The 24,237-nt window shown below is 52.8% G+C and overlaps 1 protein-coding gene across 1 annotated transcript in view; it reads right to left on the reverse strand.

Moving 5' to 3' along the window:
• Positions 1 to 23,424, reverse strand: part of itga5 (integrin, alpha 5 (fibronectin receptor, alpha polypeptide)) — a 48,447-nt gene extending 25,023 nt beyond the window's left edge. Inside the window, 14 exon segments of the mRNA XM_055664640.1 lie at positions 820 to 1,014; positions 1,765 to 1,810; positions 1,813 to 1,978; positions 2,598 to 2,625; positions 3,831 to 3,891; positions 5,297 to 5,353; positions 5,980 to 6,023; positions 6,896 to 6,940; positions 7,445 to 7,570; positions 9,777 to 9,822; positions 12,472 to 12,533; positions 13,226 to 13,343; positions 16,027 to 16,118; positions 23,259 to 23,424. Coding sequence (XP_055520615.1) covers positions 820 to 1,014; positions 1,765 to 1,810; positions 1,813 to 1,978; positions 2,598 to 2,625; positions 3,831 to 3,891; positions 5,297 to 5,353; positions 5,980 to 6,023; positions 6,896 to 6,940; positions 7,445 to 7,570; positions 9,777 to 9,822; positions 12,472 to 12,533; positions 13,226 to 13,343; positions 16,027 to 16,118; positions 23,259 to 23,424 — 1,252 coding nt within the window.
• Between the last annotated feature and the right edge of the window lie 813 nt (positions 23,425 to 24,237).

Below are 24,237 nucleotides of genomic sequence, written 5' to 3' on the forward strand. Positions count from 1 at the left end.
CCTCCCCCCCTCCCCCCTTCACCCCCCTCTCACACACAGGCCCTCCGATCCCCCCCCCCCCCTCCCACCCCCCCCACCGCCCCCTCTCACACACACACAGACACACACACACAGCCACACACAGACACACACACACACACACATTTAATACACACAGGGTCTTGTGCCCAAAGAGGTTGGTGGGTGTGGAAACGAGCTGCCGGAGGAGGAGTTGAGGCTGGGGCTAGAATGAGACATTCAGCCAGGTGAGAGGGTATGGGGGGAAAGAGGTTGAACTAATAGGAACTGTCGGGCAGCATAACTTTGTCCACAAAGAGTGAGAGGTCACGCTGCTTTTGGTGTGTGTATGGAACGAGCTGCCGGAGGAGGTAGTTGAGGCTGGGACTAGAACTACATTTGAGAGACATTCAGCCAGGGACAGGTTTGCCCCCGCGGAGGGGTATGGGGGTCAAGCGCAGGCAGGTTGAACTAGTGTGGACGGGGCATGTCGGTCAGCATGGACGAGATGGGCCGAAGGGCCTGCTTCCGTGCTGGACGACCTCTGAAAGTCGGCCAAAATGCAGGCAGGATCGAAATAGTGGGGACGGGCCATGTTGGTCCAGCATGGACCAGATGGGGCCGAAGGGCCAAATTTCTTACTCCTGTGCGGGCGTGACCTATTGTCAGCTGGTGGTGATGGCTGATCACGCTGCTTTTGTCCCCGCTGAGGGGATCCCCATTCCCCCGTCATCTCCCATCCGGAAGGGGCATCTCTCTCTTTAAATGCCCCCCCCCCTGAGGCAGAGAATTCCCCAGACTCCCCCTTTGGAGAAAAAGTACCTGGGTATCCGTTCATGTCGAGGTCTGTTGCCCCGCGCACTGCAAAGCCAAAGCTGGCGGGCATCTTGGCACTGGCTGCCCACTGTCCAGTCAGGATTTGGGACGGGGTACTGTTCAGCCCCTCGGGTCGCCCGTTGTAGATGTAGACCAGGCCCTGGTGCAGGTCGCCAGCATACGGTGCCCCCACTGCCACGTCTGTGGGCACAAGGGCAGAGTCAGACCGTGCCAACCACGCCAGGCCCATTGGCTATCCCCCGCCCTTCTGTGTTGTCCTGTTATGCCTGTCCCGTCCACCAGAGACAGTTTCAATAGACAATCTACTCATTGGTGACCCAGGACTATCTTTGATCGGCCCTTGCTGGCATTACCTTGCACTGGATGGAAGGGCCGAATGGCTTACACTGTGCACCTATTGTCTATAATCAGTGTGTCTTTCCGCCGATCATCCCAATCAGCACCCCGAAGCTTTTCACTGTACCCCTGACTCCGTATCTTTAGAGCCCTACTCCAGCTCTCTACTTGTAAAGAATCCAACCCACTGAGTCTTCCACCGATACCTCGTGGACACAGGGAATTCCAGCCCACTGAGTCCGCACTGACCAGGAGTACACTAGCACTATCCTACGTCACTATGGACAATTTACAATGGCCGACCACTTATACCTAAACGTCTGTGTGATGCGAGCCCCTGCATCTGGACTCCCTAAAACACTGCAGGACACACTGTTTCCTGCGTCGACTGCATGACTCACTAAAACTTATATTTTTCCACTGCTCCACTACAGCATGGTAGGAACAATTGAGGGCAAACTCTGCGGGCAAGAGGGAAGGGGGAAAAAGAGGTGCATTTGTGGCCCAGGGTGAACCCCTACCACAATAGAGAGCGGTCCTGGATACTATACCTCATTGGTGACCCTCGGACTAGCGATCGAGCTGGCTACGTACCATTGTAGCCGTCTTGATCCAGTAATCGTGTTGTCACAGCGACGGTTGGTTCCAATAGCGTCCGTACGTGTACACGTGGCTGCCGGTCAGGTACAGTTTTGCGTGACGTTGATACACTGGACCAGGCCCTTCAGCCCCCTGGTCTGAAGGTAGTACGTAGACTCTGCCACTATGGACCTCCTGCAGCCTGCCTGCACGTCCGAGATGCCTCCCGCTGCACTGAACATCGGGCGCGCCAACCCAGCATGGCACTGAAACACACTGCACTACAGCATGGTAGGCCTTGAGGGCAACCGCGCGGGCATGGAGGGGGCAAGAGGTGCATTTGTGGGCCAGCGTCCCCGTGCACCAGTGCTGTGGATGTAGACCGAGCGAGCGAGCTACGTACCATTGTAGCCGCACTTGCACGCCCAGCCGGCCGCATAGCGTCCGCTGTCAGCAGCAGTGCTGGCTGCCCGCTGTAGACCATCCTGCAGTTGTGCCAGCCTACACTCGGCGCTCGCATTTGCACTTGGTTTAGGGGCAGCACTGTAGAGTCCGCTCTGACCACCAGCCATCACCAGACACGCACGTGCGCACACACACACAGAGACACAGACACACACACACAGTCAGACGCGCACACAGAGACACACAGAGAGACACACACACACAGAGACACACACACACACACACACACACACACACAGACGCACACACACACATACACACACACGCACACACACACACAGAGACACACACACACAGACAGCCACACACACACACACACCAATTAACCAACAAACCTGTACGACTTTGGGATGTGGGAGGGAACATAGACACCCGCAAGACACAGACACAGAGGCGCAGCGGGTAGAGCTGCTGACAGACAGACACACACAGAGACACACGGGTGCTGTCTGTACAGTTTGCACACACCAATTCCCAACAAACCTGCGTGGGTTTTGTGGGAGGTGCTCCGGTTTCCTCCCACACTACTCACACGTGGGGTTTGTAGGTTAAGCTGCTCCTTATAAAAACAGTAAATTACGTGTGTGTGTGTGTACGGTGTTTGTGTGTGTGTGTGTGGGTGTGTGTGTGGGTGTGTGTGTGTGTGTGTGTGTGTGTGTGTGTGTGTGTGTGTGTGTGTGTGTGTGTGTGTAATGGCTGTGTGTGTGTGTGTGTGTGTGTGTGTGTGTGTGTGTGTGTGTGTGTGTGTGGGGTAGTGTTAGTTAACGGAGTTAGTGGCTCGGAAACTAACCTACCCCCCCACCCCCCCCCACAGCAAACCCTCACCGGCCACCACCCCTCCCCTCCGAGGCCAGAGCACAAACCGCCCCCACCCTCAAGACGCTGGCCAATAACGTCACCGACTAGGTCACAGCCAGCTGGGCTGGAATAGATGAGCTGGCCCAACAAACCGACTCTGGGGACGCTGAAGATCTGCGCACCAGGCCAGGCTTCATCTAGGAAGACAGGGAGGGGGAGCCGGGGGGGGAGCGCATTTAACAGCCCCCCCCGTGCAGTATTTAGCAGCGGGGGGGGGGGAAAGAAGGGGGGGGGGGGGGGGGGGGGGAAAGAGAGAAAGAGAGAGAGAGAGAGAGAAGGGGAGAGAGAGTCCTATTGAGAGAGTTTATGAGAGGAAGATATCTATCCATGCACTGTATACTTGTATTTATATTTATGCATTTTAAATATGTATGTCATGTTTTATACTTTGGCAATATAACGATGTATTTTATCAAGCCAATAACGTTTTTTAAATTGAATTGAAATTGAAGAGAGAGAGAGAGAGAGAGGAGGGGGGAGGGAGGGGGGGAGAGAGTGAGAGTGAGGGCTGCCAGTGACTACAAGGGGCCTACTTGTTGGCTGAGAAATGTGGGAGTTTTGCCTTAATTGAAAAGGCCTGTGAGCATCTTGGTTCCTGATCGAATCCCCAGAACAGGGTGACACACATGCGCAAGTGATTAGAAGAGGAAATCACAGTTGGCAGATGCGGCAACACTCGCTTCCTGCAAAAAAAGGCGCGTGGCTGGGGGAGGCGAGGTGGCTGAGCTGGGAGGCAGGCTCCACTCGGCTGTCCGGGCCTACATACCCGTCGCTGTTGATGTCCGTCACTGCCACTGTGTATCCAAAGTAGGAGGCCATCTGCAAAACAGGAGACGGGAACGCCTCGTCAGCACTTCACACGTGATGCCATTCTGTGTCCAGCTTTGGTGCAAACCCGCGTCTGAAAGTCCCTTCCCGCACACCCTTTACATAGAAACAATCGGTGCAGGAGTAGAGGCCATTCGGCCCTTCGAGCCTGCACCGCAATTCAATATGATCATGGCTGATCATCCAACTCAGTATCCCATACCTGCCTTCTCTCCATACTCCCTGATCCCTTTAGCCACAAGGGCCACATCTAACTCCCTCTTAAATATAGCCAATGAACTGTGTGGCCTCAACTACCTTATGTGTGTGGCAGAGAATTCCACAGATTCACCACTCTCTGTGTGAAAAATGTTTTCCTCATCTCGGTCTTAAAAGATTTCCCCCTTATCCTTAAACTGTGTGACCCCTTGTTCTGGACTTCCCCAACATCGGGAACAATCTTCCTGCATCTAGCCTGTCCAACCCCTTAAGAAGTTTCTATAAGATCCCCAACTCTCGACTTGACTAATGATCGGGGGAAATTGCTCCAGTTGAATGCACTCCGATTCACCAAAGACCAGACACAGAGTGCTGGAGTAACTCAGCGGGTCAGGCAGCATCTGTGGAGAACATGGATAGGTGACGTTTCACAGAGCGCTGGAGTAACTCAGCGGGTCAGGCAGCATCTGTGGAGAACATGGATAGGTGACGTTTCACAGAGTGCTGGAGTAACTCAGCGGGTCAGGCAGCATCTGTGTGGAGAACATGGATAGGTGACATTTCGGGTCGAGGCCCTTCTTCAGTTACTGTGTACTTCAGTTCACAGAAGCAGAATTAAACCATTCGGCCCATCAAGTCTACTCCACCATTCAATCATGGCTGATCTATCTCTCCCTCCTAACCCCATTCTCCTGCCTTCTCCCCATAACCCCAGACACCCGTACTAATCAAGAATCTATCAATCTCTGCCTTAAAAATATCCACTGACTTGTGGCCTCCACAGCCGTCTGTGGCAATGAATTTCACAGATTCACCACCCTCTGACTAAAGAAATTCCACCTCATCTCCTTTCTAAAGGAACATCCTTTAATTCTGAGGCTGTGCCCTCTGGTCCTAGACTCTCCCACTAGTGGAAACATCCTCTTGTTATCACACTGTTTATTTTCTTGCAAACAGTGTATTGCCATAACTATTCCCGAATCGCAATTGTGCCAAGAGTGTCCAAGGATCCAGCATGCAAGAGGGGCGGCCATGTTTTGGAGGGAAACGGGCCCTGCAGCCCACAGGCTCTGACCTCCCTACTTCCATCCCCCCCTATAATCCCTGACAGCCCCAAACTACCGATGACTGAAGTCTCCAAGATCACAAAAGGATGGGCAATCAGCGAGGGAAACCACCGGAGGATAGACAAACGTACCTGGTCACCAGAGAAGTTATACAAGGCCTTCATATTAGTTCCATTTAAAATGGTCACCTGTTTGGAGAGATCAGATCAGAGGTGGTTCTTAGTTCAGTTTAGAGATACAGCGCGGAAACAGGCTCTTCGGCCCACCGAGTCCGTGCCGACCAGCGATCCCCGCACACTAACACTCTCCTACACACACACTAGGGACAATTTACATTGATACCAAGCCTACAATTAACTTAAGACTTATCCTGCAATTAACTTAGACTTCATTACAAATCACTTTACAATTAATTTACCGAAGCCAATTAGCCGACAAACCCGCACGGCTTTGGGAGTGTGGGAGGAAACCGGAGCGCCCGGAGAAAACCCACGCGGGCCATGGGGAGAACGTGCAAACTCCGTATAGACAGCACCCGTGGTCGGGATGGGACGCGGATCTCTGGCGCTGCGAGGCAGCGACTCTACCGCTGAGCCAGCGTGCCGCCATGTTTGCAGCAGTGGAGCCGCTGGTACAGGCCGTTGCCGAGGGTGGGGCGTGGTGAAGGGCCGGGCCGGGCCGGCGAGGGTCACAGAGGCGCCGGCGTGGAGAGACCGTGCACGGCAGCTGAAGCGAGGGCGGTGGGCGCGCCGGGGGGAGGGTGGGGACAAGATGCAGGCACCCCCCCCCCCCCAGGGTGAGGTTTGATGCTTACGTATCCGACTGATTCAGTCCCGCGAGGCACTCCCGTCACATAGTCTGCCGACAAGCACAGCGTCAGTCCCCGCACTTCACCCCCTCCCCCCCACCTCACCCCCCCCCCCACCTCACCCCCTCCCCCTCCCAACATCACCCCACCTCACCCCTCCCCACCCACTCACCCCCCCCCACAACATCACCCCCCCACCCCCTGCCAACTCACCCCCCCACCCCCATCACCCCTCCCCCCACCTCACCCCCTCCCCCTCCCAACATCACCCCACCTCACCCCTCCCCCTCACCCCCCCCACCTCACCCCCCCCCCCCCACACATCACCCCTCCCCTCACCCCCCCCCCTCACCCCCCCCACCTCACTCTCTCACATCCCCCCCTCACCTCCCTCATACTCACCCACATTTCACCCTCCCCCCCCCATCTCACCGTCACCCCCTCCCCCTACCCACATCACCCTCCCCCCCCCCCCCTCCCACCCCCCACCTGCCCCCCACCCCCCCCTTCGGCCCACCAAGCCCGTGCCAGACATCAAGGGTCACAGGGAGAACGTGCAAACTCCAGAGAGAGAGAGAGAGAGAGACACACACACGTACATACACACACACGCACACACGCACACACACGCACACGCGCACGCACACACACGCGCCTCTGGTGCTGTGAGGTAAACGCATTAACTGTTGCAGCAGTCAAACGTACTAGGAGCAGAATTGGTCCATTCGGCCCATCAAGTCCTACTGACACCCGTGCTAGTCAAGTCAGTGCAAGGGGAAGGTTTCTTGCACGGACCGGCATGCATCGGCAAACTGCTTCAATCCCGCTCAAGTGCCCAGCCTGTTCCCTGCCCCCAATGCAGGCTCAGGATGAGATCAGTGAAGCAAGGCATGGAGCCGAACACAGCACACGCAAGTCTTACCTTCAATGGAATCGCCACTGAACTCCCCCACGGCCAGAGAGTAACCTTTGGGGGGGGAGAGAGAGAAAAAGCAGATCAGCAGTGTCCAAGTTCAGCAGTGATAGGAGCAGACTTAGGCCATTCGGCCCAACACGTCCGTGCCGACCAGCGATCCCAGCATACTCCACTATCCTCCACACACCAGGGACAGTTTACAGAAGCCAATTGGCATACGAACCTGTACAATACACAATAGGTGCAGGAGTAGAGGCCATTCGGCCCTTCGAGCCTGCACCGCCATTCAATGTGATCATGGCTGATCAACGTCTATGGAGAGCGGGAGGAAACCGGAGCTCCCGGAGAAAACGTGCAAACTCCACACAGACAGCGCCTGTGGTCAGGATGGAACCCGGGTCATCTGGCACTGCGAGGCAGCAACTCTACCGCTGCGCCACCGTGCCGCCTAGGGTAGGCCGTATCCAGTAGGTACCGGAGGTCGGTGCCCGCTGTGCGTGTGACTGGGCAATGCGAGGGGTGGCACGGGAGCAGGGGCATGGACCACTCACTCACCCATGTAGCTGTCGTCCAGGGAGCCGGGCGACACTGGCGTGTGGACCTCCCCCGTGGTGTACTGGATGAAGTTGAACTCTTCACTCGGCTGAACAATGTCCTTGACAAACGCAGAAACCAACTGGCCTGAAAAACACACACACACACACACACACTGGCTGGTGAGAGAGGGACGGAGGGGAGGGGAGGGGGAGGTGGAGGCTCAGTCACGGAGAGACACAGATACACACACACACACAGACACACATAGAGAGACACACATAGAGAGACACACATAGAGAGACACACATAGAGAGACACACATAGAGAGACACACACACACTGGCTGGTGAGAGAGGGACGGAGGGGGGAGAGGAGGGGGAGGTGGAGGCTCAGTCACGGAGAGACACAGACACACGCACACACACACACACACACAGAGACAAACGCACACACACACACAGAGACACACAGGGAGAGAGACACAGAGAGAGAGAGACACACAGAGAGAGAGAGAGACACACACACACACACACAGAGAGACACACAGACAGAGAGACACACAGACAGAGAGACACACAGACAGAGAGACACACAGACAGAGAGACACACAGACAGAGAGACACACAGACAGAGAGACACACAGACAGAGAGACACACAGACAGAGACACACAGACAGAGAGACACACAGACAGAGCGACACACAGACAGAGCGACACACAGACAGAGAGACACACAGACAGAGAGACACACAGACAGAGAGACACACAGACAGAGAGACACACAGACAGAGAGACACACAGACAGAGAGACACACAGACAGAGAGACACACAGACAGAGAGACACAGACAGAGAGACACACAGACAGAGAGACACACAGACAGAGAGACACACAGACAGAGAGACAGAGAGCCGGACACAGACAGAGAGACACACAGACAGAGAGAGACACACAGACAGAGAGACAGAGAGCCGGACACAGACGGAGAGACACACAGACGGAGAGACACACAGACGGAGAGACACACAGACGGAGAGACACACAGACGGAGAGACACACAGACAGAGAGACACACAGACAGAGAGACACACAGACAGAGAGACACACAGACAGAGAGACACACAGACACACAGACAGAGAGACACACAGACAGAGAGACACACAGACAGAGAGACACACAGACAGAGAGACACACAGACAGAGAGACACACAGACAGAGAGACACACAGACAGAGAGACACACAGACAGAGAGACACACAGACAGAGAGACACACAGACAGAGAGACACACAGACAGAGAGACACACAGAGAGACACAGACAGAGAGAGACACAGACAGAGAGACACACACAGACAGAGAGACGCAGACACACAGACAGAGAGACACACAGACAGAGAGACACACAGACAGAGAGACACACAGACAGAGAGACACAGAGACAGAGAGACACAGACAGAGAGAGAGAGACAGAGAGACACACAGACAGAGAGACACACAGACAGAGACAGACACAGAGACAGAGAGGGAGACACACATAGACAGAGACACACACAGACAGAGAGAGACACACAGACAGAGAGACAGAGAGCCGGACACAGACAGAGAGACACACAGACGGAGAGACACACAGACAGAGAGAGACACACAGACAGAGAGAGAGACACAAGACAGAGAGAGAGACAGACGGAGAGACACACAGAGAGAGAGACACACACACAGACAGAGAGAGACACACAGACAGAGAGACACACAGACAGAGAGACACACAGACAGAGAGACACACAGACAGAGAGACACACAGACAGAGAGACACACAGACAGAGAGACACACAGACAGAGAGACACACAGACAGAGAGACACACAGACAGAGAGACACACAGACAGAGAGACACACAGACAGAGAGACACACAGACAGAGAGACACACAGACAGAGAGACACACAGACAGAGAGACACACAGACAGAGAGACACACAGACAGAGAGACACACAGCCGGACACAGACAGCCGGACACAGACAGCCGGACACAGACAGCCGGACACAGACAGCCGGACACAGACAGCCGGACACAGACAGCCGGACACAGACAGCCGGACACAGACAGCCGGACACAGACAGCCGGACACAGACAGCCGGACACAGACAGCCGGACACAGACAGCCGGACACAGACAGCCGGACACAGACAGCCGGACACAGACAGCCGGACACAGACAGCCGGACACAGACAGCCGGACACAGACAGCCGGACACAGACAGCCGGACACAGACAGCCGGACACAGACACAGACAGCCAGACGTAGGGTAGAGAGCTAGACTATGGAGCTCTGTGTGTGGGTCAGGCCTTACCTTGCCAGTAGAAACTGCCAGGCCCACCAAGCACCACGCGACCACTCTGCAGAGAGACAGAGCTGCCATTAGTGAAGCTTCACACTCATCAAACTAAACTAAAGTCGTTGGGCGTCTGCGCCAGAATCCCAGCCGCAGACACGCCCCAGACTACGTATAAATCCCACCCACATAATTACAGGCTGATAAAATAGCGCTAACTAGTTGTAATAACAACACACTGAGTTCAACTAAATGGCCACTACAGGTGCTGTTTCGGGTCGAGACCCTTCTGCAGTTCCTTCCTACACAGATGTTAGGGGCCTGTCCCACATGGCGGTTTTTTTTCGACGACTGCCGGCATCATTGACTGACGTATCAAGAAAGCATCTTGTCCGGAAACATCACGATTTGGTTTGGGAACTGCTCTGCCCAGGACAAGAAGGCTCTGCAGGGAGTAGTGCGTTCGGCCGAACGGACTATAGGAACTACACTCGCCCCCCCCTGCAGGACTTATACACCAGGAGGTGTATAAGTGTCCGTAGCCAGCAACATTATGGGGGACCCCTTCCCCCCCAGCAACAGACTGTTCAAGCTGCTACGGTCAGGCAAACGCCTCCGTTGCCATGCTGTGAAAACGGAGAGGATGAGACGGAGTTTCTTCCCAGAGACCATAGAACTGTAAACTCTTATCTCACCAACTGTACCAATTTATTGTTGTGTGGTGTCTTTTTAAAATTGCTGTTTTTTTCTCACCAATATATAAATACTGATCCTGTTCTATTCTGTTTAGTGGGTTTTGTTTTTTTGCACACTCCGCAGGAATTGCCACTTTTCATTTCACTGCACATCTCGTATGCGTATGGGACAAAACAAACTCGACTCGACTTGATCAGGTTACCGAGAAATACGCGGCGTGACGCGGCGGTGACGGCGCCTGGCGCGGCGCGATGAAGTATTGACGCACGATGCTTTTCCAAGTGACAAAACATTTTTCTTCGTTGCCGCTGGGTTTTGAAATGTTCAAAATCTTTTCGGCGACACTGATACGAGGCCGGCAGATTCGCCGACTGGGGCAGGCCCTGGTCTATAGTTCCCAGACATTCAAACTATCGTAAAGCCAATGGAACAACGGTCGCTGGTCCCAAAAGACTCGCCCGTGGCCACTTCAGTCACTTGCCCTTCCCAATTTCTTCAGACTAGATCAAGCCTTGTCCTCTCCCATATAGGGCCCTCTACATATTGGCTGAGGATACATTCCTCAACACATTTGACAAATTCCACCTTTTGCAAGATGACATTCCCAGACTATATTGGGAACGTTAAAATCCCCGACTATGACAACTTTATGAGGCCAGCAGCTGCCTGCAATCTCCTGGTACATTTGCTGAACCAATTCCTGTTGATTATTTGGGGGTCTGTAGTACACACCCAACAAGGTGACCATCCCCTTTTCTATATCTCACCTCCACCCATACAGCCTCACTGGGCAAGCAACCAATAGACACTAGGTGCAGGAGTAGGCCATTCGGCCCTTTGAGCCAGCCATTCACTGTGATCACGGCTGATCATCCCCAATCAGTACCCCGTTCCTGCCTTCTCCCCTGACTCTCTTATCTTTAAGAGCTCTATCTGAAAGCCCTGTCCCACGGTACGAGTTCATTCCAAGAGCTCTCCCGAGTTTAAAAAAAAAGTCAAACATGTAGTTAGTGCGGAGAATGAACGTTGTAGCGGGTACGTCGGAGCTTGGGGACGTCTCTTAGCGGCTCGTAACATGTTGAAAAATGTCCACGAGAGCCCCGAGTACCGACGAGTGGCCATTGCCGTAAATCTCCGAGTTCGAATCGGGGGCAATCTCGGGAGAACTCTTGGAATGAATTCGCACACTGTGGGACAGGGCTATATTTATCTCTTGAAATTCTCTCTCCAGCGAATTGGCCTCCACTGCCTTCTGAGGCAGAGGATTCCAGACTCACAATTCTCAGGGTGAAAAGGTTTGTCCTCGTCTCCGTTCTAAATGGCCGACCTCTTATTCTTAAACTGTGTGTGTGTGTGTGTGGCCCCTGGTTCTGGACTCCCCCAACATCGGGAGCATGTATACTGCCTCTAGTGTGTCCAAACCCTTAATAATCTTACATCAGTAACACAGTCTCCGATCACTGCCGTGATCTTCACCACCACCACCCCCCCCCCCCCCGGACACTTATTATTATTTATTCAAATCGTTTGCTATGTCGCTCTTCCAGGGAGATGCTAAATGCATTTCGTTGTCTCTGTACTGTACACTGACAATGACAATTAAAATTGAATCTGAATCTGAATCTGAATCTGATCAGTAAAGCAAGTACACCCACCCCCCCCCCCCCTCTCTCTCTCCTCCGAAGCACCTATGCCCTGGAATGATTATGCCCTCTGAACTCATCCTATCCAGATGTGTAGGAAGGAACTGCAGAAGCTGGTTCAAACCGCAGATTTACACAAAATGGTGGAGCAACTCAGCGGGGCAGGCCGCATCTCTGGAGAGAAGGAATGGGTGACGTTTCGGGAACCGAAACGTCACCCATTCCTTCTCTCCAGAGATGCGGCCTGCCCCGCTGAGTTGCTCCACCATTTTGTGCCTTACCTCCCTGCCCACGTGTCGGCACAACAGTTTCACCCTCACAGTGTGGCACAGGCCCCAATGCCAGTCGGCTGGCAGAAGCCAACACTCACTTACCTCTGTCAGGTCCGCGCTGAAGCCAGCCTGGCAGAAGCCATGGCCTGAGGGAGAATGCCAATCTGTCAAAAACATGAAGAGCCCAATTCATTTTTGTTTAGAGAGACAGTGGCCCTTCGGCCCACCGAGTCCGTGCCGACCAGCGATCCCCGCACACTAGCACTATCCTACACACACACACACACACACACACACACCAATTAACAGAAGCCAATTAACCTAAAATTAACTTAAGACTCATCCTGCAATTAACTTAAGACTTCATGACAAATTCATTTACAATTAATTTACAGAAGCCAATTAGCCGACAAACCCGCAAGTCTTTGGAAGTGTGGGAGGAAACCGGAGCGCCCGGAAACCGGAGAAAACCCACGCAGGTCACGGGGAGAACGTGCAAACTCCGTACAGACAGCGTCCGTAGTCGGGATGGAACCCGGCTGTCTGTGGAATTCTCGGCCTCAGAGGGCGGTGGAGGCCGGTTCTCCTGGATACTTTCAAGAGAGAGCTAGATGGGGCTCTTAAAGATAGCGGAGTCAGGGGATATGGGGAGAAGGCAGGAACGGGGTACTGATTGGGGATGATCAGCCATGATCACATTGAATGGCGAATGGTGCTGGCTCGAAGGGCCGAATGGCCTCCTCCTGCATCTATTGTCTATGTCTATTGTCTATAACCCGGGTCCCTGGCGCGTTGAGGCAGCAACTCTACCCGCTGCGCCACCGTGTTAAACATGGCGACGCAAGGCAGCACCTACTCGTTCGACATGGCGCGTACTCCACCACGTGGCTGAAGTTGCCCATGGACAGGTAGCAGGTCCCCACCAGCTCGTTGTTCTCCATGTTCTCTCTCCACGTGTAGCGAGGGGCGCAGGCCTGCAAAACACACACAGCCGTTCAGAGGACGGACGCAGTGAAATCCCACCCTCCCCCAACAACGCCTCCTGGTGGAGAATCAGCCACAAGCAAGGCCCGCTGACGGCTGAACTTTACCGAGACGCTCAGCCCACTTTAGTTTAGAGGTACAGCATGGAAACAGGCCCTTCGGCCCACCAAGTCCGTGCCGACCAGCGATCGCCCGTTCACACACTAGTTTAGAGGTACAGCGCGGAAACAGGCCCTTCGGCCTGGAACTCTCTGCCACAGAGGGTAGTTGAGGCCAGTTCATTGGCTATATTTAAGAGGGAGTTAGATGTGGCCCTTGTGGCTAAAGGGAATCAGGGGGTGTGGAGAGAAGGCAGGTACGGGATACTGAGTTGGATGATCAGCCATGATCATATTGAATGGCGGTGCAGGCTCAAAGGGCCGAATGGCCCACTCCTGCACCTAATTTCTATGTTTCTATGAGTCCATGCCGACCAGCGATCCCCGCACACTAACACTATCCCACACACACTCTAGGGACAATTTACACACACACACACCCACCCAAGCCAATTATCCTACAAACCCGCACGTCTTTGGAGTGTGGGGGGGAAACCGGAGCTCCCGGAGAAAACTGACGCAGGTTACGGGGAGAAAACGTGCAAACTCCGTACAGGCAGCTCCCGTGGTCAGGATCGAACCGGGTCTCTGGCGCTGTGAGGCGGCAACTCTACCGCTGCGCCACCGTGCCATTGAGTCTATTGTCACGTGTACCGAGGTACAGTGAAAAGCTTTTTGTTGCGCGCTAACCAGTCAGCGGAAAGACAGTACACGATTACAACCGAGCCGTCCACAGTGTACAGATAAAATGATGAGGGAATAACGTTTAGAGCAAGATAGAAAAAAAAAGTGCTGGAGTTACTCAGCAGGTCAGGCAGCCTCTGTGGAGGAAAAGGATGGGTGACGTTTTGGGTCAGAACTGAAGAAGGGGAGGGGGGGGGCAGAGAGGGGTACAAACACACGTACACACACACACAGATGCACAGAGAGAGACGCACAGAGAGAGTCACACACACACACAGACTCACATAGAGACTCACACACAGACACAGAGGGAGACACAGAGGGAGACACAGAGGGAGACACAGAGGGAGACAGTCACAGCACTGGAGCCTCCCTCACAACACTGGGCCCAGTGAACTCACTGGTGCAGAGCAGATCGACAGGGTCTCTTGTTACCGATGGCTAATACAAAGCAGATGAAGACTTCTGCAGCCTGTGACTGCAGCGCGCAAATTGAATCCATTCCATGCAGAAACCCAGCAGCCGGCCGTGTGCGCAGGCAACACTGTCAAGATGGCCCACAACCACCGTGCGTGCATGTCAATACTGCGCCCATTCACGCACTCCTGCATGCAGCACAGTGTTACGCAGCGGCAGGTTCTGACTCTCTACCCTATCTATGCCTCCCATAGTTTTATAAACTTCCGGCGCTCCAGAGAATCCAAGCGCAAGAGGCCTCTGCCCGAGCCGGCTGCCCGCCCCCTTTTCCGGGGTTACGTCCGTGCCCGGGTGGTGTTGGAGAGGGAACAAGCGCTGTTCACGGGCGCCCTGGGGGATTCCTGGGACCGCTGGGGATAGAATGTACCCTCAATAAGGAAGGGTAAAGGATATTTGTTTTACTTGCACGATGGCGGTGAGCTTTGTTATGAATCTTTTCGCAATGTACATATTATTGTAAATAATTAAATAAATTAACCAGGGAGATGGCTGCCCTGCCGGCAGTCTGTTGGTCTTTTCACTCTTTTTGTTATTTTTTAGCTGGTTAAAAGTTTGTTTTAATGTTCTTCGGTTTGTTTTATGTGGGGGGGAGGGTTAGCGTTAGGGTTTTTATGTGGGGGGAGCGGGGGAGGGGATCGGGGGAAACTTTTTTTCAGGTTCTTACCTTCCCGGAGATGTGATCCATTTTTCGGATCACATTCTCCGCGCTCTGCGGCCTACCATCGATGGAGCTGGAAACCGCCTCGTACTGTCGTGAGCCCCACCGTGGGGCGCGGACTTAACATCGGAGCTGATCCCTTGCCTGGGATCAATCGCTCCCACCGTGGAACCAACACCAAGGGCTCGCAGGCTCGGGTGAGGCCGAGTCGGGAGCTCCAACGTCGCGAGGTTCGATGGCTCGGCGCGGGGGAGCTGACATCCCCCCCCCCCCCCCACGATGCAGGAGTGGATCGCCTCGACGCGGAGGGCCCGAACGCTGATGGATACGGGAGTCAAGATCGTCCCGTCAACGGGGGCTCAAGGCCCACAACCGGGGAAGAACTAAGGGGAAGGACTTGAACTTTATTTCACCTTCCACCACAGTGAGGAATGTGGAGGAGTCACTGTGGTGGATGTTCGTGTTAAAATGTGTTCTTGAAGTGATCTGTTGCTTTTAATTGTATGACTGACCTGGCCAATGTTATTCCTCGTATGTTGCAAAACATACTTGCCGAATAAAGTCTGATTATGATTCTGAAATAATTTTGGTTTAAAAAAAAAAAAAAAAAAAAGATACTCCGTTTCCACACACAGCTGCACGGTCAGATCTGGCTCGAAGTCCATCCGCAAGTTTGCAAACGGATCCACTGGGATGCCAAATCCACTGGGATTATGGGAAGGAAGGACAATATATTCCCAGAGAAACGCCACTCACCAGGATCGTGTGGTTGTGGGATCGGATTGTCGCGCCGAACCACTGGTTCGATTTCAGCTCCATGGCTTCAGTCTCGTTATATAACCGGTTACCTACAGGCAAAAAGCACACCCACGGGTTAGTATAGAGCTGTCAGCGTGCGCAGCGAACAGTGATCTGTGCAACATGGAAGCGAGCGGGCAAGATCATCTCTGACCCCTCTCATCCTGGCCACAAACTCTTTGAATCACTTCCCTCTGGAAGGCGACTCCGGACTGTCAAAGCTGCCACAGCCAGACATAAAAACAGCTTTTATCCACAAATAGTTGCTCTACTCAACAGCCAAAAATCTGTAGCCTCCCTTTGATCTGGTATTTTGTTGGTTCACATGCTTGATCAATGATGTTTTATCATTAATGTTTTATTATTATTAATGTTTAGTGTTTTCGGAGTCATTCGTAACTGTCACTGTGTGTCATGTTGTTACTTGTGGGCGGAGCACCAAGGCAAATTCCTTGTATGTGAATACTTGGCCAATAACCTTACAAATAACCCTGTCCCACGGTACGAGTTCATTCCAGGAGCTCTCCCGAGTTTTAAAAAAATCTAACTCGTGGTAAGCACGGAGAATGAACGCAGCGGGTACGTCGGAGCTCGGGGACGTCTCTTAGCGCTAACGGCAGGTACTCGGGAAGACTCGCTAACGGCAGGTAAGCACGGGAAGGCTCGTGAAGATTTTTCAACATGTTGAAAAATGTCCACGAAAGCCCGGAGTACCGACGAGGGGCCATTACCGTAAATCTCCGAGTTCGAATCAGAACTCGGGGAGAGCTCTTGGAATGAACTCACACTGTGGGACAGGGCTATTACTTATTTTCCTTGATGTTCGGTTCCCGTCCCCCTTTGATCTCTCATTTTCATGCCTTACCCTTCCACATCTCTTGTCTCTCTCTCTCTCTTCCCCCCTCCCCCCCCCCCCCCCCCGACTCTTCAGTCTGAAGGAGGGTCTCGACCCGAGACGTCACCCATTCCTTCTCTCCAGAGATACTGCCTGTCCCGCTGAGTTGCCCCAGCATTTTGCGTCTATCTTTGGTGTAAACCAGGTCGGGAATCATTTGGGATCGATTCATTCTAATGGAGAGGTTTCCTGCATTCATCCCCAGGTCAAAAAGGCATCCGGCAGTATTGAGTACAGAAAGATAGACACAAAATGCTGGAGTAACTCCGCGGAAATTCATTGCCACAGACGGCTGTGGAGGCCAAGTCAGTGGATATTTTTAAGGCAGAGATAGATAGATTCTTGATTACAACAGATGTCAGGGGTTATGGGGAGAAGGCAGGAGAATGGGGTTGAGATGGATCAGCCATGTTTGAATGGCGGGGTAGACTTGGTGGGCCAAATGGCCTAATTAGACAATAGACAATAGGTGCAGGAGTAGGCCATTCGGCCCTTCGAGCCAGCACCGCCATTCAATGTGATCACGGCTGATCATCCCCAATCAGTACCCCGTTCCTGCCTTCTCCCCATATCCCCTGACTCCACTATTTATAAGAGCCCTATCTAGCTCTCTCTTGAAATCATCCAGAGAACTGGCCTCCACCACCCTCCGAGGCAGAGAATTCCACAGATTCACCACTCTCTGTGAGAAAAAGTATTTCCTCGTCTCCGTTCTAAATGGCTTGCCCCTTATTCTTAAACTGTGTGTGTGTGTGTGTGTGGCCCCTGGTTCTGGACTCCCCCAACATCGGGAACATGTTTCCTGCCTCTAGCGTGTCCAAACCCTTAACAATCTTATATGTTTCAATGAGATCCCCTCTCATCCTTCTAAACTCCAGAGTGTACTAGCTCAGCTGCTCCATTCTCTCAGCATATGACAGACAGTCTGTTCCGATCAACTATGAACATGAAGTGATGATGGCAAAAGGATTTGAGTATAGGAGCAGAGAGGTTCTACTGCAGTTGTACAGGGTCTTGGTGAGACCACACCTGGAGTATTGCGTACAGTTTTTGGTCTCCAAATCTGAGGAAGGACATTATTGCCATAGAGGGAGTGCAGAGACGGTTCACCAGACTGATTCCTGGGATGTCAGGACTGTCTTATGAAGAAAGACTGGATAGACTTGGTTTATACTCTCTAGAATTTAGAAGATTGAGAGGGGATCTTATAGAAACTTACAAAATTCTTAAGGGGTTGGACAGGCTAGATGCAGGAAGATTGTTCCCGATGTTAGGGAAGTCCAGGACAAGAGGTCACAGCTTAAGGATAAAGGGGAAATCCTTTAAAACCGAGATGAGAAAAACTTTTTTCACGCAGAGAGTGGTGAATCTCTGGAACTCTCTGCCACAGAGGGTAGTTGAGGCCAGTTCATTGGCTATATTTAAGAGGGAATTAGATGTGGCCCTTGTGGCTAAAGGGATCAGGGGGTATGGAGAGAAGGCAGGTACGGGATACTGAGTTGGATGATCAGCCATGATCATATTGAATGGCGGTGCAGGCTCGAAGGGCCGAATGGCCTACTCCTACACCTAATTTCTATGTTTCTATGTTTCTATGGGATGGGCAGGGCAGAGGGAGGGGGCATGGAAGGAGAGAGATGAGGTGAAAGTTGTGTGGGAGGGAACTGCAGATGTCGGTGCATGTCAACACCGATGTCAACATTCATGCCAAACTACCCAAGCAAAATACGAGGTGCTGTTCCTCCATTTTGTCCCTGGCGTGGAAGATAATGCGAGCGTGCGGGATGAGCGCTGGTCGGCGTGGGCTCAGTGGCCGAAGGCCCCGTTTCTACACTGTATCTCTGTAGTCTAAACTCCAAAACCTAGTGACTCGAGCGTATGGACTTCATCTGGAATTGTACTTGTGTTTGGGGGGGGAATAACATTCGGGAAACAAAGAGTTTCACTGTGGCATGGGACACATGATAATAACGAACCGCAGGAACGCAACATTAAAAACCCCCCCCCCCCCCCCCCCTCCCCTCCCCTCCCCTCCCCGACATGGAGATAATAACAGGATGTGTCGGAAGGAACTGCAGATGCTGGTTTACACCAAAGATAGACAACAACAACAAATAAAGCTGGAGTAACTAACTGGGCGGGACAGGCGGCATCTCTGGAGAGAGGGACTGGGCGAGGTTTCGGGACGAGAACAGGCCCTTCTTCCCCTTCAGGAAGGAACACTCAAAATCTGCATTCTTGTTGACGAATCCATGTCAAGAAATTCTCCGCTCCTCCAGAGTCCCCGCTGAAGCCTTTCAGCAGAGCACGAGTTCAGAGGCAGTAAATGAGGCATTTCCTGCAGTTGTTTGAGCAGAGAATGTGTTTTTCTTTAAAAAAAAAACCTCACAACTATGCGAGCAAATCCTCGGGTCAAAAGTTTAACACAAAGTTGTGGTGCCTTGTCAAAGTTTAAATAACGTTAAATAACTATGCATTTTGCACTGTTTGGGATTCAAATAAAATGGCGGCCATTGTAAAACAAGTTCTAGTGTGCAAAGGTCTGAAGAAGGGTTTCAGGCCCGAAACGTTGCCTATTTCCTTCGCTCCATAGATGCTGCTGCACCCACTGAGTTTCTCCAGCACTTTTGTCTAGGTTCTAGTGTACCATGTTTAAGAAGGAACTGCAGATGCTGGAAAATCAAAGATTTTCCAGCATCTGCAGTTCCTTCTTAAATCCTTCGCTCATCGATGCTGCTGCACCCGCTGACTTTCTCCAGCAACTTCTATCTAGTGCCAAAGGAGTCAACGATAAATTTGGACCCAGGGGGGCAGCATGGTGGCGCAGCGGTAGAGGAACCCGTGGTCAGGATCGAACCCGGGTCCCCGGCGCTTGGCGAGGCAGCAACTCTACCCGCTGCGCCACCGTGCCGCACACCGCCCCACTGAACTGCAACGGGTAAAATGCCAGCGCGCGAAGTCCCAGCATGATGGTTGCAAATCGAAAGAGAGAGAGAGAGAGAGAAAAAAAAGCGCAAGGAGCACAGCGAGGTAGGTGGGAAGATCAGGATTACACGCCGAGCTTTCGAGCGGTGCTCGTGACAGATGGCGGGACGGCCGCTGCGGGCCTAAATGTGTCCCACTCCCACCCACACTGGGGGTTTTGCTGAAGAATGGAGCCTACCCGGCTGCCACGGGAACAGACGGCAGGCTTTTGATGAGAGGGTCGGGAGGGGGGTGGTCACTGAGTACGTGTGGGGCTGCACTGCACTGCACTGCCTTTCATTCACAGGAGAGGGAGAACAATGGGGCAACACAGGAGTGTCAGCTGAATACACACACACACACTTCCATACACACAGGCCCAGGCCCAGGCCCAGTCCCAGGCCTGACCGCACGCTATCCCGGATAGCCGAGCAGAAGACAGCACCAACACCTCCACTGCCGGGCCTAGCCAACAATGTGCTCTGTCAGGAAACACAGCCAAAGGCACAGTCAAATTACACGGCAGATACCAAGCAGAAAAAGGCCTTTCGGCCCACCGAGTCCTCACCTACCAGCGATCCCCGCACATTGACACGACCCTACACACACACACACACCACACACCAGGGACAATTTTACACATACACCAAGCCAATTAACCTACAAACCTGCAAGTATTTGGAGTGTGGGAGGAAACCGGAGCACTCGGAGAAAACCCACGCAGGTCACGGGGAGAAGGTACAAACTCCGTACAGACAGCACCCGTGGTCAGGATCGAACCCGGGTCTCTGGTGCTGCGAGGCGGCAACTCTACCGCTGCGCCAAGAAGTGCCGCCCGATTATTAGAGTTGCAGCTAAACTTGCAAATACCCCTCAAAAAAAAAAAAAAAAAAACACTCTATCCATGGGAGGCAAAGCTTTGCTGTACAACTACTGTGCTCAATGGTCTTGGCTCCGATCCACATATTTTCCTGAGTTAGCACAAAGGCCCACTAGAAGAGAATTCCCATTTGGTTTCCATATCACTCTGCCACATGTTGCAATCATTTATTTTTTTCAGAGCCTGAAGGGAATTCAAATGTGCAGTGGTTTGTCCACAAGGAGCTGAGACCAAACAAGAGACCCGAGGCCGGTTCTTATGTTTTTTTTTTTCAAAAAGAGAAAATGAACACAGTCATTCACTTCTTCACCACAGCTCGTCGCCTAGCAACAGGAGCGGCCTCCCCTCAGCCATCCAAATGGAGCCTGCTTTCACTCACATTCTCGGCAGCCCCTGTCGGGCCCTTCCCCATCAGCACTACCCGCTGCTGGCGGGCAGGGCAGCACTGGATTTTAACGTTGAATTTCAATGCTACTGGCTCAAACTTCCGCGGGACAAAAGGCAGAACCAGATGGTTTGGAAAGCTGAAAATTGAAACAGAACGCTCAGCCGGTCGGTCAGCGCCTGTTGAGATCCACGTTCGGAGTGTGGCAGAGCGGTTTTGGGCCCCGTAGCTGAGGGAAGGAGGGTGTGCTGGCGTCGGAGAGGGCCCAGAGGAGGTCCCGGGCATGAGTGGGTTAACATCAAGTACCCATTTCACCCCTGGTCATTCCTTCTTCTCCCAACTCCTGTCCGGCAGAAGGTACAGAAGCTTGAAAGCGCGCACCACCAGACTCAGAAACAGCTTCTTCCCCTCTGTATTCAGGCTTCTGGACAATCCTTCCATACGCTAGGGTGTAGCGCTGATCTTCCAACCTACCTCATTGCACCCTTGCACTTTTTTATCTGCATGCCGGTATTTTTCTCTTTGCACTACCTGTTGTGCATGGCTTGACTGTTGATTTAGGTCAGGCAGCATCTCTGGACAACATAGATGGGTACAATATTGGGTGGGGATCCTTCTTCAGACTCGCGTTTCGGATCGAGACAATTCTTCAGGCTCTGAAGACGGGCCTCGATCCATGTTCTCCACAGATGCTGCCTGATCCGCTGAGTTACTCCAGCACTCTGTGAAACGTCACCTATCCATGTTCTCCACAGATGCTGCCTGACCCGCTGAGTTACTCCAGCACTCTGTGAAACGTCACCTATCCATGTTCTCCACAGATGCTGCCTGACCCGCTGAGTTACTCCAGCACTCTGTGAAACGTCACCTATCCATGTTCTCCACAGATGCTGCCTGACCCGCTGAGTTACTCCAGCACTCTGTGAAACGTCACCTATCCATGTTCTCCACAGATGCTGCCTGACCCGCTGAGTTACTCCAGCACTCTGTGAAACGTCACCTATCCATGTTCTCCACAGATGCTGCCTGACCCGCTGAGTTACTCCAGCACTCTGTGAAACGTCACCTATCCATGTTCTCCACAGATGCTGCCTGACCCGCTGAGTTACTCCAGCACTCTGTGAAACGTCACCTATCCATGTTCTCCACAGATGCTGCCTGACCCGCTGAGTTACTCCAGCACTTTGTTTCCCCTTCTATAGTATGATTTGACTGGATAGAAAGCAAAGTTTCTCACTGTATCTCAAGACACGTGGCAATAATAAACAGATACCAATACCATAAACTGCAGATTTCCTGATCTCCCAACCTACCCTGATGTAGCCCTTGCACTTTTTTTGACCCACACTTTTTTCTGTAGCTGTAACATGATAATCTGCTGTTTGTTTATTTTCTCTTCAGCACGATCTGCGGTGCTCACGTACGGCATAAGTTCATAAGTGTTAGGAGCAGAATTAGGCCATTCGGCCCATCTGCTCCGCCATTTAATCATGGCTGATCTATCTTTCCCTCTCAACCCCATTTCTTCTGCCTGGATAGCAGACAAAGCTTTTCAACATGTTTTAGTGCACATGATAGTAACCATAAACCAAACTCAAACAGATTCAGAGACAGTTTCTTCCCAGCTGTTATCAGGCAACTGAATCATCCTACCACAACCAGAGAGCAATGCTGAACTACTATCTACCTCTTTTTGATGACCCTCGGACTATCCTTGATCGGACTTTGCTGGCTTTACCTTGCACTAAACGTTATTCCCTTTATCCTGTATCTGTACACTGTGGACAGCTCGATTGTAATCACGTATTGTCTTTCCGCTGACTGGTTAGCGCGCAACAAAAGCTTTTCACTGTACCTCGGTACACGTGACAATCAACCCAACTCAAACTACCAAGAAGGTAGTTGGTAATCGACCCTCAACGTCACCCATTCCTTCTCTCCAGAGATGGTTGCCCAAGTTACTCCAGCTTTTTATGTCTATCCTCTCCCAATGATTTTCCCAGATATTGGAAGCACAGGCTCGGATTCAATGGCAAGCACGGCATTCCCACTCAAACAAACTCCACCTGTTAGATCGAAAGGAACCTGCTGGCATTCGGTGTCGTTCTGTCCCCAGGCGCACGAGTAAACTGCGCCGCTCTCCGTTACGTTTGGCTGGCTCGTATTGGCCTTGGGAGCTCCGATAAGAACATACGGCCTGCAAATACAACAACCAACAATGTTAGAACCCATCGTAAAACCAGAAGTCTGCAGGGCAGAATTAGGCCATTCGCCCTTTGGCCTTTAGAGTTACAGCACGGAAACAGGCCCTTCGGCCCACCGAGTCCACGCCGACCGACCACGTCCCCGCACATACTCTGGACAATTTACATTGATACCAAGCCAATTAACCTACAATCCTGCACGTCTTTGCAGTGTGGGAGGAAACCGGCGCATCCGGAGAAAACCCAGGCAGGTCGCGGGGAGAACGTGCAAACTCCGTACAGACAGCACCCGTAGTCAGGATCTAACCCGGGTGTGAGGCGGCAACTCTACCCGCTGCGCCACCGTGCCCGCCCCAGCTCCATAGAGGAAAATGCAGTCCAGTGCAGGTGGGTAGGCCCAACGTGGGCAAGCATTCTGCCTTGGCCTTCTATGTGTGGGGGGGGGGGGGGGGGGAGGGGAGAGAGAGAGAGAGAGAGAGAGAGATGAAGGGGGGAGAGCGGGGGAGATGAAGGGGGAGAGAGGGGGAGATGAAGGGGGGGGAGAGAGGGGGAGATGAAGGGGGGGAGAGGGGGGGAGATGAAGGGGGGCGGAGAGAGGGGGAGATGAAGGGGGGAGAGAGGGGGAGATGAAGAGGGGGGGGAGGGGGAAAGGAGTCTTCCAGCACTCGTCCTCATGGGAGGCCATGGGCGTCTATTGGACAGGATGTTGGCAGGGCTGCTAACACCCAGGGCTAATGGTCTGCAGAGCGATGCTATCACCCACACAGGCGGAACAAGTCTACATAAAGAAGGGAAGGGAAGGGGGGAGAGGAGGGGGAGATGAAGTGGAATTAGCAGCAGC

The sequence above is a fragment of the Leucoraja erinacea genome, chromosome 40 (assembly GCF_028641065.1).
Source record: "Leucoraja erinacea ecotype New England chromosome 40, Leri_hhj_1, whole genome shotgun sequence".
Taxonomy (NCBI): domain Eukaryota; kingdom Metazoa; phylum Chordata; class Chondrichthyes; order Rajiformes; family Rajidae; genus Leucoraja; species Leucoraja erinaceus.